The sequence below is a fragment of the Pecten maximus genome, unplaced genomic scaffold, assembly GCF_902652985.1.
Source record: "Pecten maximus unplaced genomic scaffold, xPecMax1.1, whole genome shotgun sequence".
Lineage (NCBI taxonomy): Eukaryota > Metazoa > Mollusca > Bivalvia > Pectinida > Pectinidae > Pecten > Pecten maximus.
The window spans coordinates 1-15,601 of NW_022979352.1; the positions used below are offsets into that span (position 1 = coordinate 1).

A 15,601-nucleotide genomic window follows, 5' to 3' on the forward strand; every position below is an offset into this window, starting at 1 on the left:
CTGTCCATGTTGCATTTCGCCTCGTATGTACTACAGCGGCCATGAAATATACAGTCGGTCACTAATTGGGGTCGAACAGTTTACCCAAAAACATCTCACAGCATCAACACATTACATGGAAACACCGTTAGGAATTGATATGTATATATTAACATATCAAATACAGCTATTGATACCTAGGCCTTCTTTTGTTGACTTATAGGCGAGTAGGGTTTTGACGGCGAGGGAGATCACTCTTACAGACAGTCATACAATAAAACCGACCACGTGGAAATAAGGAAGAACTATACGTATCCAGTTGATATCATCTTTATTCAGTACATAATATGCCACAACAATTATGACATAAGTGAATTGTTAATGAATTGGCACAAATATAGTTACAGTGAGAATGACATAACAATACTTATAATTATTTTAGTATGTAGATATCGGTCAAGATCACAATACAGTAATATGGAAACTGAACTTGAACCGGTAATATACATGACTAACTAGTGTAATTAAAAGAGGAAATTGATAAAAATAAATCATGAATTGACAATATAAAATCTCATCATATAACCGTTTCAACATATATAAAAGTCGTAAAACTAGGTTAAAAATAAAATTAGATCAAATATATTTACGTATTAAAAAACTTCATTGATAGTGAACAACTTCGATAAAAATTGATAAAGAAATGCACATAATATTAGTAAGTAGATATCGGTCTAGATCACCATATAGTATGGCTCCAACACGTGGAAACTGAGACCGATAATCTACATAACTAATTTAATGTTTGATTTAAAACAGTACATTGATTATTGTGAAATAACTCTTAAATTGACAATATAAAATCTCATTATATAACCGTTTCAACATACATAAAAGTCATAAAACTAGGTTAAAAACTTAATTAAGATCAAATATATTTACTGCCCATCTTTTTCAAAAACTGTTGTTAATTGTTTGTTGTCTGAAATAGCGTATAATTGATTTGCTGTTGTTCCCGAAGACGCACACCATACACCACGATCATCAGGAAAGTCTGATTTGGACTTGTTAGTGTTTCGAGAATTGTCAACTACAAAGAAAACATTGTTTTTGGTACCAACTGGAATTGAATTCAGTGGTTTGGGGTTTTTCAAGAGATTGTCTAAAACTTCGTTATTGTGCATGAAATGTCCTGAATTTGGTAAACAGTTTGAGGGACACTCGGACTCAGCTTCGGGAGATGGTATTGGTTGGGTATGTTGAGTAGCAGGTGAAGTTGTATTACTGTTTGGTCTGAAGGGAGATGTCGGCTCTGGAGTTTGAGGTGGGGAAATAGGCTCTTCAGTTGAAACTCTAACAATCTTTCGTCTTTTCGGTTTGGGTTGACTTTTTGGCGGAGATGGACTAGAAACAGGGGAAATCAGCTCTTCGTCACTTTCACTTTCAAAAATTTGAAATCTGTTGGGGCTTTCGAATGGATCTCTGTTGATGTTTGTTTCCAGTGCCAAAGAACATTTGGGAGATGTTTTTGTTTTTTCGGGGAGTTGCATTTTCCGTTTATGCTGGAAATCTGTTGGTTTTGTTCTTTGTTGTTGTGTAGATGTTGTCTCTATGTAATTGTGTCTGGGCACTGGTGGTTCTCTTTCTTTTGGTTGTATTGGTGGTGAATGCGGTACATATATAGGCGTTTATGTCAGATTTGGTGGTGTGTGAATTTGTTCCGGAGGTAGCAGGGGGACGAAGTGGTTTGGAAACCATTCCCGACCAGGCCTGGGAGAGAAGACGCTTGCATGTCCACAACACTTTCAGTGCTTCTTTTTTGGATTCAATGTTGTTTGGGTAAAGAGTTGTGTTGAATTGTGTGAAATAAAAGTCCTTTACTCCATTAACACACGGGTAAACAGACGTGATCGGAGAATCAATAACATTGGCTAAAGCCATCATCGTCCATATCGAAGAAAATTCATCACCATGGCCAGCACATTGTAAACACGCATGATCGTATACAGGGGAGATTAACGCAAAATTTTCCTTCCTTTGATGTTTTAGGATCAAATCTTTCCTAGTGATTAGTTCTAAACAGGTCCTGTTCTACAGATAAAGACTTGTTTCCTACCAAGATAGTTGACACGGCATTGAATAAACAGTCACCATTTGTACTGGACTTTCCAGGTTTGTATGTTGCTTCAAAAGAGGGACCAATTAACACCTGGCCAGTGGATGGCAATTTAATTACTCCTCACTTCTCCGTTATATACACAATAGCCTAATTAACAGCACACGACCGACAAATCAAGCGTGTCAAACAGTCGCTACGCGACCAACTTTCCGGACACATACATACAATTTAAACATTAAATTAAATTTTATTTTCAAATATCATAAGCCAGACTGTTCTCTATCATATCAATGATTTAGTATAATTAAATTATAAAGAAATGATATCTTTTAAACATATCAGATATCTTATATATGATCAATAATATATGTTATAAATAATAAATGTGTAGTCAAGTAGTTATCAAAACCAAAGATACATTTGAATAATAGATAATTTTGCCCTCTATTTCTCTTCTCGATATCCACAAACCACTTTTGAATAGCCTGATCATTTAGCTTTTGTTTAACAATATACATGTATTTCAGTTTTTGCCGATCTTAACTTGTATTTTTTTTAATACCAAACATAACCATTTTAAATGAAATACATCCATTTCATGCATTGCATATATAATGTCATATAATTTACTTGATAATTTATCATTTGTAGTTAATTTGTGCCAAAATAAAAATTATATTTGCTAATGAGAAACGTCCTGATTCCCCGTATACCATATCATTTGGGATACCTTTTCATGTATTAGTATGTTGTTTTTTTTTATAAACATGAAATGAATTGTCTCTAGGCAAGTAATACTTTCAAATCCCCAGAAAAGGGAGTAAGAGAATAACTATTAACACAAAACCGGGCCATATTACCGGGCACGCGTCGCTGATGAGTCCGCATCTGCCACGGTGTCTTCTCACGTGTGAACAGAATCATACCTGAATATTAATTAGAAACTAGCTGCAAATTACAATATCTATTTTATTCTAGTATGCAAAAGTTTTCATGATTTAAGACAAAAACAACACTGTAAAAATTATTTTACAGACGCAAACCGTCGATGTATATATAAACTTATCCAATTACTTTGTGTCAATAACATTAGCGAAATTTGCAAGTCAGCAAGATATGTATATGATGCCAACAAAGTCAGAGTGTAATAGCATACTATAGACACGTCACAATATCTATCTTCATTTATTGTTTTGTTATGTATGTCTGCACAATCAACGTATATGTATATACATATATGCTATAACGAACAGCATATTCCTGAGAAAACACATCAAATTAAAGCAATAGTTAATAATTCAATCGTTAATTGACAAGGTAAATGATACAAAAACATGTCTGGTAGATAAATGAACACATGAATCGACAAACTACGCTAGATAATCATCAAAAATCCGTATTCGGTAAAATGGCCTGCCGGTTTTATTGTATGACTGTTTGTAAGAGTTATCTCCCTCGCCGTCAAAACCCTACTCGCCGATAAGTCAACAAAAGAAGGTGTCAATAGCTGTATTTGATATGTTAACATATACATATAAATTTTTCTAATGATGTTTTCATGTAAAGTGTTGATGTTGTGAGATGTTTTTGGGTAGTTTTTGGGTGTTAATGGGTGTTTTGGGGTAAATCGTTCTGCCGACTAATTGGCTTCTCAAGTGTAAGTTTGAAACATATGAAGGTCTTTAACATTTGTAAAAAAAAAAAGGGGGACATCATATTTTTAACATGACCCATTAACCAAAGGTACTACGATTCTACATATTAATAATCGCCTTCAACAAGTTAAAGATTATGTTATTTTGAGGTCTTTTGACAAAAAAAAAACAGCTTTAAAAGCGATATAACATGAACACCCTTCAGTATATGTAGAGTAATGCAGGTTGAGTGACAGTTACCATGAAAAAGGGGTGGGTCAATATACTGATCAATGTCGTGATATAGCCAGATGTTTCGTTATATCGATACATAAATTTCATGATCAGCATACAAAATAATTTCTTTACAAATATACCAAACAACACATGAAGGGCTACTACTTCCATGAAGGAATTATTTGTTGGTAGTTTTATGAAATGATTTTATGCTATTATATCTGTGTTAGAAATGATTATCTCATGTAGCGAACCATGAGACATGACAATTCATACCTATGTGTGCCTTTACTATTTTGATTGGAATTCTCAGTCAGCCTACAATATAAACATTTCTTCCATAACTCAACCATTGCTTGATTTGACATACCATACCTCTTAGTGCGATACAAATTTTCCCTTTAACATCAATATTTTATCCTAGACCTGTATCTCATGGAGCAAGCTTGCATATTATGATGAATATATTATGCATGCATTTTTGCCAAATAGTCTTGTTATCCTAATTCAGTTAATTAGTTTAACTCTGTTTTTGGTTCTTAAAATTTGTGAGATCATATAACGAGGTAAATTCTCTCCTTTGTAGAGTAGAAGTATGGACATACCACAAAGTCAAGCCGTTAATAACGCAATCCTAGCAGGATCTCCAAGGAATCGATTTCTGGTTCCCAGTCCAATCCCAACCCGGCGAACCAGAACTCTCTCACAGTGAGTATTATAGAGTCACCCTAGTCCCGCCCCTTTTGTAAACACAGCAGTGAGTATAAAGTCTCAAATATATAAAATAGGAATATATTGATTAGAGAATTATTGATAAATCACATCCTGATTAACACGTCTGTGATCTGTCGTGCCTCCTTCCCTCCCTCCCTCTGTAAACCATTCTTGTTATCACTATTTCTCAGAAAGAATTGAAGGGATCTTCCTCAAATTTCATATGGCAGTTTCCCTCGGTCCCTAGTTGTGCATATTGTATTTTGGGTCCGATCGAAAAATAGCATGCATATGGCCAAGAGGTGGCCATCTTGGATTTTGAAGTTTGTTATTATATATTCTACCATGTTTGCTATGCAACGCCAGTTTTGATTGGTTGAAAACCGTGTATTATTTGCCAATAATACACGCTTGTGTCAATAACACACGCTCGTGAGTCACGGCTGTTACAACGTTATGTATTTAAATTACTGATAGTTTTAATTGTGGGTGCACTTTCAGTGAACATGTTGTAAGAGAACATTCTGACATGAACTTTTTTGTACAGATCAGATAGTGCGAAAAAAAGTGAGGTTTACAACGGTATCGTGAAGGCATTCTGTCGACAGAAGGGTCACGGTTTTATCCAGGAACTCCAGGAAGATGACGTCCATCCAAACCAGGAACCACTGTTTGTTCATATTTCAGAGTAAGTGTCTTCCTAATATTATTTTCGACCTCGTCTTCATAAGTATAACTTTGTCTGCTTAAGTGTTACTGTGTCGCCTCAATTTTTAGCCCACCATCATCAGATGGTGGGCTATTCAAATCGCCCTGCGTCTGTGGTCCGTCTTCCGTCCGTCCCTCCGTCCGTAAACAATTCTTGTTATCACTATTTCTGAGAAAGTACTGAAGGGATCTTTCTCAAATTTCATATGTAGGTTCCCCTTGGTGCCTAGTTATGCATATCACATTTTGGGACCGATCGGAAAACAAAATGGCCGACAGGCAGCCATTTTGGATTTCGACAATTGAAGTTTGTTATCGCTATTTCCAAGAAACTAATGAAGGGATCTTTCTCAAATTTCATATGTAGGTTCCTCTTGGTGCCTAGTTATGCATAATGCATTTTTAGACCAATTGGAAAACAACATGGCCGACAGGCAGCCATCTTGGATTTTGACCATTGAAGTTTGTTATCGCTATTTCTCAGAAAGTACTGAAGGGATCTTTCTCAAATTTCATATGTAGGTTCCCCTCAGTGCCTAGTTATGCATATTGGGACCAATCCAAAAACCACATGGTCGACAGACAGCCATTATCGCTAAATCTTAAATTTTATATATAGGTTCCCCTTGTTTGAAAAGTACTAGCTATAGAGGGCTGTTTCTGAATTTACACAGATTAGTAAGACTTAGAGGAAGGGAAAAGTAGAGAAAAGATCAATCTGACATGGAACCTATGAAGATCATTCAATGGTGGGCGCCAAGATCCCTCTGGGATCTCTTGTGACAATTGAAGTTTGTTATCGCTATTTCTGAGAAAGTACTCAAGGGATCTTTCCCAAATTTCATATGTAGGTTCCCCTCGGTGCTTAGTTATGCATATTGCATTTTGAGACTGATCGGAAAACAACATGGCTGACAGGCAGCCATCTTGGATTTCGACAATTGAAGTTTGTTATCGCTATTTCTAAGAAACTAATGAAGGGATCTTACTGAAATTTCATATGTAGGTTCCTCTTGGTGCCTAGTTATGCATATTGCATTTTGAGACCAATCGGAAAACAACATGGCCGACAGGCAGCCATCTTGGATTTTGACAATTGAAGTTTGTTATCGCTATTCCTCAGAAAGTACTGAAGGGATCTTTCTCAAATTTCATATGTAGGTTCCCCTTGATGCTTAGTTATGCATATTGCATTTTGAGACTAATCGGAAAACAACATGTCCGACAGGCAGCCATCTTTGATTTCGACAATTGAAGTTTGTTATCGCTATTTCCAAGAAACTAATGAAGGGATCTTACTGAAATTTCATATGTAGGTTCCCCGCGGTGCCTTAAAGGGACATCACGGTAAACCAATTTTTATTTTGTATTTTTTCACATTATTGAGTATATATTTAAAAAAAATATCCTTATGAACAATAACCATTCGAATTTGATGATATATGTATATAAAAAACATCAATTATTAATTTTAAAAAGGTTATCACAATTCGTTGATCAATAGTCTGAATATGCAAATTTTGTGACATATACGATAACACGCATGCGCATAACACACTAAAACACCTGAAAACAAAAATGGCTTCCAATGTGAATCGACTGCAGTTGAAAACGATAACAGCTTCCGAAATAAAGAGAATAATTGGAAAAATGGGTCAAACACAATCCTAGAATTAAACTGGGGAAGCAGTACAATACAGTTCAAACATGAAAACAGCAGTAATACGGACGCTGCTCGTATTCTGCTTGATTGCTGGATAGTAGGTCATGACAATCTCGGTAATATTTACACAAACTCGGTAATATTTATACAGTCTGTACCAGTACATCGCTACTGTCACTATACTATATGTACGGTGTTTACACTTATTTACACATACATATATGTGCCGGAATATATACAGAACGTGTTATTTAACATTTAAACCACTGTATAATATCGTTGTCCAAATAATCCAATTCGCCTGGTAAACTATCGTGTGTTTGTGTTGCCTCGATTTCAAAACAGTTACGTGATGATTTAAAAATAATTTCCGCGCTAAATTTAGAGGGGGATTCCCAACTAAATCAAGTGGTCAAGCTGGACATGAGGATCGACTGTGAACATTGGGACAGCACAGAGAAGCATAACTGGAAAGGAACAAAACGCGTACATTCATTGAAAATTACAACGTTTTTACCGTGATGTCCCTTTAATCTTAAATTTTATATATAGGTTTCCCTTGTTTGAAAAGTACTAGAGGCTGTTTCTGAATTTACGCAGATTAGTAAGACTTAGAGGAAGGGAAAAGTAGAGAAAAGATCAATCTGACATGGAACCTATCAAGAACATTCAATGGTGGGCGCCAAGATCCCTCTGGGATCTCTTGTTTCATGACAATAATCGTTATACATGTACATTGTAGGTGTGCGTAATCTATATCACGTCATAATTTTTTGAATAAATCCCATTCACACTTTACCTTTCTCATAACCTTTTTAATTTTTTCTTTGTTATAAATTGATCAATTTAAAAGATTTTCTCATGTGAAATCATTTCATAATGTCATGTACAACAATTTATTCATAATATAGATAAAAAAAGAATTAGGGTAACCAAGAAAACTGAATATGACTAAGTGAGATTTAACTGTATATTTCGTTTATTGTACAAATGAACACATAGTAACGATGGGGGTTGCAGGAGCGGGGGGTATGAGTTGGCCCTCTGGACGACAGTTCTAGTTTTTTTTTGCCCAGATACCGTTTTGCCTATTAAGATATAGTTCTGCCAATTTTTCTGCAAACATATGTTTGTCCAAGCAAAAATCAGTTTGTCTCTGCAGATATCTGTTTCAACCAAAGTCTGCCAAAATTTCTATTGTCTCCCGAGATACCTGTTTTGTCAGCCTAGATGCCACTATATATCTTCCCAAACAGCCATTTTGTCGCGTTTGATATCAGTTTGTTTCTCAATACCAAATACCTGAGAAAAAATATGTACATGAAAATATTTTTAAAATTATAATTCAATAATCAATATGTTCCTGAATGTTAAAAACCGAGATTTTAAGATTGTACTGCTGTTTCAGTATTGACGGCGAGTATGTACCGAAGGAAGGCGACCATGTGTCATTCAAGAAGATTTTAATTCCACCCAAGAAGGAGAAGTATCACGCTGTCCATGTTGTTATCACCCACCTGGAGGAAGGGGTTTCACACGAGAAGTGGGACTCTCAGTGATGGTCGGAGGTTTACATGGACAGCCATCAGTTTGTGTGGTGTACCTACATCAGGTCACTACCGATTACTGTTACACTAAAATGTAAATTTGAGCAAGTGAACTGTTTTAATATACGCAAACAAGTTGTAACGATTGATGTTGCGAAGCTTGCAGGACCACCAAATTTTTATTCAGACTTTGAAAATATGTGTGTCTGCGACATTGGCGACAACTGCCATCTATCACCCTTGTGAGATGTAGAGAGAATGATAAACATCATTTAGATATCAAAAGCTCATTTTCCAAATCCAGTTAAACTTTTAGCAGTTTTATAACGGCTGTTTTCCAAAATATGGAACAAGCAAAATCTTCCCAATTAGCATTTAAACACTACCACTGTTTCCCCATTTAAACACTACCATTTAAACACCACCAGTTTCCCCATTTAAACACTTACATTTAAACACAACCATTTAAACACTACCATTTAAACAAGTTTCCCCATTTAAACACTTACATTTAAACACTACCATTTAAACACTGCCATTTAAACACTACCATTTAAACACAACCATTTAAACACTGCCATTTAAACACCACCAGTTTCCCCATTTAAACACTTACATTTAAACACTACCATTTAAACACTACCATTTAAACACAACCATTTAAACACTGCCATTTAAACACCACCAGTTTCCCCATTTAAACACTTACATTTAAACACTACCATTTAAACACTACCATTTATACACCACCATTTAAACACTTACATTTAAACACAACCGTTTAACACCACCATTTAAACACCACCATTTAAACACAACCCTTAACACTACCATTTAAACACAACCATTTAAACACTACCATTTAAACACTACCATTTATACACCACCATTTAAACACAACCATTTAACACTACTATTTAAACACAACCATTTAAACACAACCATTTAACACTACCATTTAAACACCACCATTTAAACACAACCATTTAAACACAACCATTTAACACTACTATTTATACACCACCATTTAAACACAACCATTTAACACAACCATTTAAACACTACCATTTAAACACTACCATTTAAACACTACCATTTAAACACAACCATTTAAACACTACCATTTAACACTACTATTTAAACACAACCATTTAAACACCACCATTTAAACACAACCATTTATACACCACCATTTAAACACAACCATTTAACACTACCATTTAAACACTACCACAGTTTCCCTATTTAAACACTACCACAGTTTCCCTATTTAAACACTTCCAGTTTCCCCATTTTAATCAGCCACAGGGCTGTAAGAGTGAAATCCTGAATTTAGATGTAGCCAAGTTTTACTGGCATTTTGTGGATTCTGATGCCCCTACCTATTACCCCAAATCATACATTATCAAACTAGACAGCCCATTCTGAGGGGAAGACTGATGTCATTTAATGTCTTGTTTCCTTCCTTTGTCAGACTGCACTTTACATACCACATTCTACCTCTATCTAGTGTGTGAAACCACAAAATGAAAATCATCATCATGAAAGACCAAAATGGAGAGAATATCGGAGTAACTCAGGATTATGTAAACTAGAATCTTACATGGGTCTATGTGGACAGGGATATCTCAACCCATGTGTTTTTGTGGTCAACACGAGGCTTGCCAAATACTGGCCGGTTAAAATTTTACTTGACGGTTGAGATATCCCAGTCCACTAAACAGACCCATGTTTGATTATTTTTCTCACATACTTTCATAAAAACAGTAAGAGCAAGCATTACACTATCATAAAAAGAGTAAGAGCAAACATTACACTTCCATAAAAACAGTAAGAGCAAGCATTACACTTCCATAAAAACAGTAAGAGCAAGCATTACGCTTCCATAAAAACAGTAAGAGCAAGCATTACACTTCCATAAAAACAGTAAGAGCAAGCATTACACTTCCATAAAAACAGTAAGAGCAAACATTCCACTATCATAAAAACAGTAAGAGCAAACATTACACTTCCATAAAAACAGTAAGAGCAAGCATTACACTTCCATAAAAACAGTAAGAGCAAACATTACACTTCCATAAAAACAGTAAGAGCAAGCATTACACTTCCATAAAAACAGTAAGAGCAAACATTCCACTATCATAAAAACAGTAAGAGCAAACATTACACTTCCATAAAAACAGTAAGAGCAAGCATTACACTTCCATAAAAACAGTAAGAGCAAACATTACACTTCCATAAAAACAGTAAGAGCAAGCATTACACTTCCATAAAAACAGTAAGAGCAAACATTCCACTATCATAAAAACAGTAAGAGCAAACATTACACTTCCATAAAAACAGTAAGAGCAAGCATTACACTTCCATAAAAACAGTAAGAGCAAACATTACACTTCCATAAAAACAGTAAGAGCAAACATTCCACTATCATAAAAACAGTAAGAGCAAGCATTACACTTCCATAAAAACAGTAAGAACAAACATTCCACTTCCATAAAAACAGTAAGAGCAAACATTACACTTCCATAAAAACAGTAAGAGCAAACATTACACTATCATAAAAACAGTAAGAGCAAACATTACACTTCCATAAAAACAGTAAGAGCAAACATTACACTATCATAAAAACAGTAAGAACAAACATTCCACTTCCATAAAAACAGTAAGAGCAAACATTACACTTCCATAAAAACAGTAAGAGCAAGCATTACACTTCCATAAAAACAGTAAGAGCAAACATTCCACTATCATAAAAACAGTAAGAGCAAACATTACACTTCCATAAAAACAGTAAGAGCAAACATTACACTTCCATAAAAACAGTAAGAGCAAGCATTACACTTCCATAAAAACAGTAAGAGCAAGCATTACACTTCCATAAAAACAGTAAGAGCAAACATTACACTTCCATAAAAACAGTAAGAGCAAGCATTAAAGTGAATTTTTCTACAGGGTGAGGCATTCTCTTTCACAACAATTGTTTGACATCAGGGTAACAAAATATTGGTGTCACATTGACAGTGAAGTCATGGCATGTGTCGGCTGTCTTCCCCTGTGTGAAAGATATCTATAACTAGCCGTTGACAATGACTTCATGGCATGTGTCGTCTGTCTTCTGTGTGATAGAGATATCTATACCTAGCCGTTGACACAACGTCATGACATGTGTCGGCTGTCTTCCTTGTGTGATAGAGTTATCTTTCCCTGGCAGGTACAGGATCCCCACTGAAGTATGTGAGAAAGCACAATCTTTAGTACCCAGATATCACTTCTCTGAAGAAACTTCTGATCGAGGAAAAGCATCCGAAAGGTGTAAATCAAATACACACTTGAGATGTGTTTTCTACTTTACTTCTGTTGCATACTGTTACAATGTACCATGTACTCAAGGTTTCTAATCAACATAATTAGGTGTTGTGTTTCAGTATCTTTAGGGGTTCTCGGGTAGGACCGAATCATTCTGAACTCCTTGGGGAAGCTACTGTTGCATATCTATGATAATACCCGATGAGTTCAGGATGGGACTGAAAAATTTCATCACAAATAAACAAACAGCAATTTCTCCTTCCGTGAAGTATTTATTTGTAATTTCATGATACGACACATGTTTTTATGATTGAAAACGTCTGTTTGAGATAAACAGGTTATAAACAGAATGTTGAAATTATAGAAAATGATTTGCTTTGTCATTGAATATTCTGAACAATTTTCTGTACAAATTATTACCAGGTACGTGCACGTGCTGCATATCAAGGAGATCGGTAAGGGGAAGTAACTTGTGTAACACTTGTTTTCAACCAGAAATCATCCAGGAATGCAAAATTACTTCAAAAATAATAAAACTGTCGGATTAATTTCCTGCCATTTTATATTTTATACTACTTACTTTTTAATGGTGTATTTGTCTGGTTCAGTTGATCAGCCATATTTTAAACTTGTAAAATGTAATAAACAACCTAGATTTAGTTGAAAATACTGAAATAGCTTAGGCATTTTAACTTTACATTGTTTGTGGCAGAAAACTCTTTCTGTTTTGTTTTTTTTTTTAATTTTTTTTCAGGTATAAATCATAAAATGTATATTGCACGATATTATTCCCCAAAGCAATGTAGAAGACTTTTCAGCCTGTGTAGTTGTATCTCACAGTAGTTAGTGAAGTATGTTTTTGTTATTAGTCCCCTTTTGGTGAAACTGTGTGGGGACTGTAGGATTCCCCTCCATCCTCTTGTATGTATGTAGTCTGTACGTATACGTAACGCCCAAATTTGTCCATGCTTTAGTGACTTCATTCCTGGAAGGCTTTTGATCAAACTTCAGACAATGATAAAGTACCATTATATCTCTGACAAGTTTGGGTTTCAGGGTCAAGGTCACAGGCGATACCTTTAGTGTGGGCCATTAGAAGGACACTTTACTTGTTGTTTAATCATACTGTAGAAAGGAACATTTTCATTTGTTTGAGCAAATTTGAAATGAATTCGCTAGCCACCTGAAGATGTATGAAATACCAACAAAATTTACAGATAAAAAGACAAAGATTTATCAAGACTATTCAAATAAAACATATACTAGTCTATGGGATGATTTACATATACTAGTCTATGGGATGATTTACATATACTAGTCTATGGGACGATTTACATATACTAGTCTATGGGACGATTTACATATACTAGTCTATGGGACGATTTACATATACTAGTCTATGGGACGATTTACATATACTAGTCTATGGGACGATTTACATATACTAGTCTATGGGACGATTTACATATACTAGTCTATGGGATGATTTACATATACTAGTCTATAGGAGGATTTACATATACTAGTCTATGGGAGGATTTACATATACTAGTCTATGGGGTGATTTCAGAAATAAATTCTATGGATTGGGTCTTTTTAGGGTGCTACTCTGATTAAATCACTTCGGTTGGACAAACCTCCCATTGCTAAATATTTTGGTCAAATTCACAACAATAAACCATAACAATGATATGTCCCTGTTAGGGGTATCGTGTGTGGGTAAGTATTGGTCTTACAGACCAAGACACCTTCAGTCGGAGTCAAGATAATCACTTTCCAATTTTGTTTGAAATAACAGATGTTAAAAAAAATCCTTGGAATTTTTTTTTTTTTTTAAATCTTTGTAAATATTTCAAGATTTTTTTCTAGAAAATGAGCTTGAAGAGAAAGTGTCCATGGAATCCTTTTATCGGATGGTTCTGATCATGATAACAAAACCTTCTGTCGATGGTATCTGCTATGTACAGAGATTTGTAAATATGGGCAGTTTTGAACCATTTATATATCAATCTTGTGTTTTGTGACTTAAACTTGCACTGTCACGTTCATTTCCATCAGTAGTTTTTGTTGTGTGACGAGTATTTTTACAATAGTGCTTGGTAAATGTATGTCAATGTTGTATATTGGGATGCCAGTATCCACAGTAAATGTATGTCAATGTTGTATATTGGGATGCCAGTATCCACAGTAAATGTATGTTAGTGTTGTATATTGGGATGCCAGTATCCACAGTAAATGTATGTCAATGTTGTATATTGGGATGCCAGTATCCACAGTAAATGTATGTCAATGTTGTATATTGGGATGCCAGTATCCACAGTAAATGTATGTCAATGTTGTATATTGGGATGCCAGTATCCACAGTAAATGTATGTCAATGTTGTATATTGGGATGCCAGTATCCACAGTAAATGTATGTTAGTGTTGTATATTGGGATGCCAGTATCCACAGTAAATGTATGTTAGTGTTGTATATTGGGATGCCAGTATCCACAGTAAATGTATGTTAGTGTTGTATATTGGGATGCCAGTATCAACAGTTGTTATACGTTAAGGAGTAATATTTGAAATTTCAAAAATGAAATGACCAAAGTATCGCCCCCGGTATGTGTAACAAGGGAGCAATCCAACCTGTCGAAGGACTTTGTATAGAAGGCTGGGTCCACATTAAACGACAATATTTGTCCGAGTATCTGTCACAAACTGTATTTTATTTCATTTTGCATCTTTTCTTTGTTTTTGTGAAGTTCATTGTTCCTTAGGTTTATGCTCACATTTAAAGTGTAATGACTAAAACAACTGACCAGATATTAACCGGGGAATCATTTTCAGCGTGTCTCCTTGAATATCTCCTCTGGGGGAGGGAGGTGTGTTCTCCTTTTCACTGTTTATTTCAACATTGACTTATCAGTTTAATGTACAGACTTTGGCAAAATGTTGTTGATTATTACAGAAGTCCATGTTGATCTTGTACAGATGTCTGTTTATCAGTATTTCACAGCCTTTACTGATGTGAGAGATGTGACAGTATTTCACAGCCTTTACTGATGTGAGAGATGTGGCAGTATTTCACAGCCTTTACTGATGTGAGAGGTGTGACAGTATTTCACAGCCTTTACTGATGTGAGAGGTACGTGTGACAGTATTTCACAGCCTTTACTGATGTGAGAGGTGTGACAGTATTTCACAGCCTTTACTGATGTGAGAGGTGTGACAGTATTTCACAGCCTTTACTGATGTGAGAGGTGTGACAGTATTTCAGCCTTTACTGATGTGAGAGCTGGTGTGACAGTATTTCACAGCCTTTACTGATGTGAGATGTGTGACAGTATTTCAGCCTTTACTGATGTGAGAGGTGTGACAGTATTTCACAGCCTTTACTGATGTGAGAGGTGTGGCAGTATTTCACAGTCTTTACTGATGTGAGATGTGTGACAGTATTTCACAGCCTTTACTGATGTGAGAGGTGTGACAGTATTTCACAGCCTTTACTGATGTGAGATATGTGACAGTATTTCACAGTCTTTACTGATGTGAGAGGTGTGACAGTATTTCAGCCTTTACTGATGTGAGAGGTGTGACAGTATTTCACAGCCTTTACTGATGTGAGAGCTGGTGTGACAGTATTTCACAGCCTTTACAGCCTTTACTGATGTGAGAGGTGTGACAGTATTTCACAGCCTTTACTGATGTG

General features: G+C 35.5%; 2 protein-coding genes across 2 annotated transcripts; one reads left to right on the forward strand and one right to left on the reverse strand.

The window, feature by feature from the left end:
• Positions 1 to 1,008: 1,008 nt before the first annotated feature.
• On the reverse strand, positions 1,009 to 1,529 carry LOC117318523 (the record flags this gene model as incomplete). Its single annotated transcript, XM_033873499.1, has 1 exon — positions 1,009 to 1,529. A coding segment is annotated over exon 1 (521 nt), but the record flags the coding sequence as incomplete, so codon positions are not given.
• Positions 1,530 to 4,559: 3,030 nt separating this feature from the next.
• On the forward strand, positions 4,560 to 10,995 carry LOC117318522 (calcium-regulated heat-stable protein 1-like). The gene is made up of 3 exons (XM_033873498.1): positions 4,560 to 4,677; positions 5,231 to 5,371; positions 8,463 to 10,995. Exons 1-3 carry the CDS (start codon positions 4,565 to 4,567, stop codon positions 8,611 to 8,613), a joined length of 405 nt encoding a protein of 134 aa, XP_033729389.1. The 5' UTR covers positions 4,560 to 4,564; the 3' UTR covers positions 8,614 to 10,995.
• The last annotated feature ends 4,606 nt before the right edge of the window (positions 10,996 to 15,601 follow it).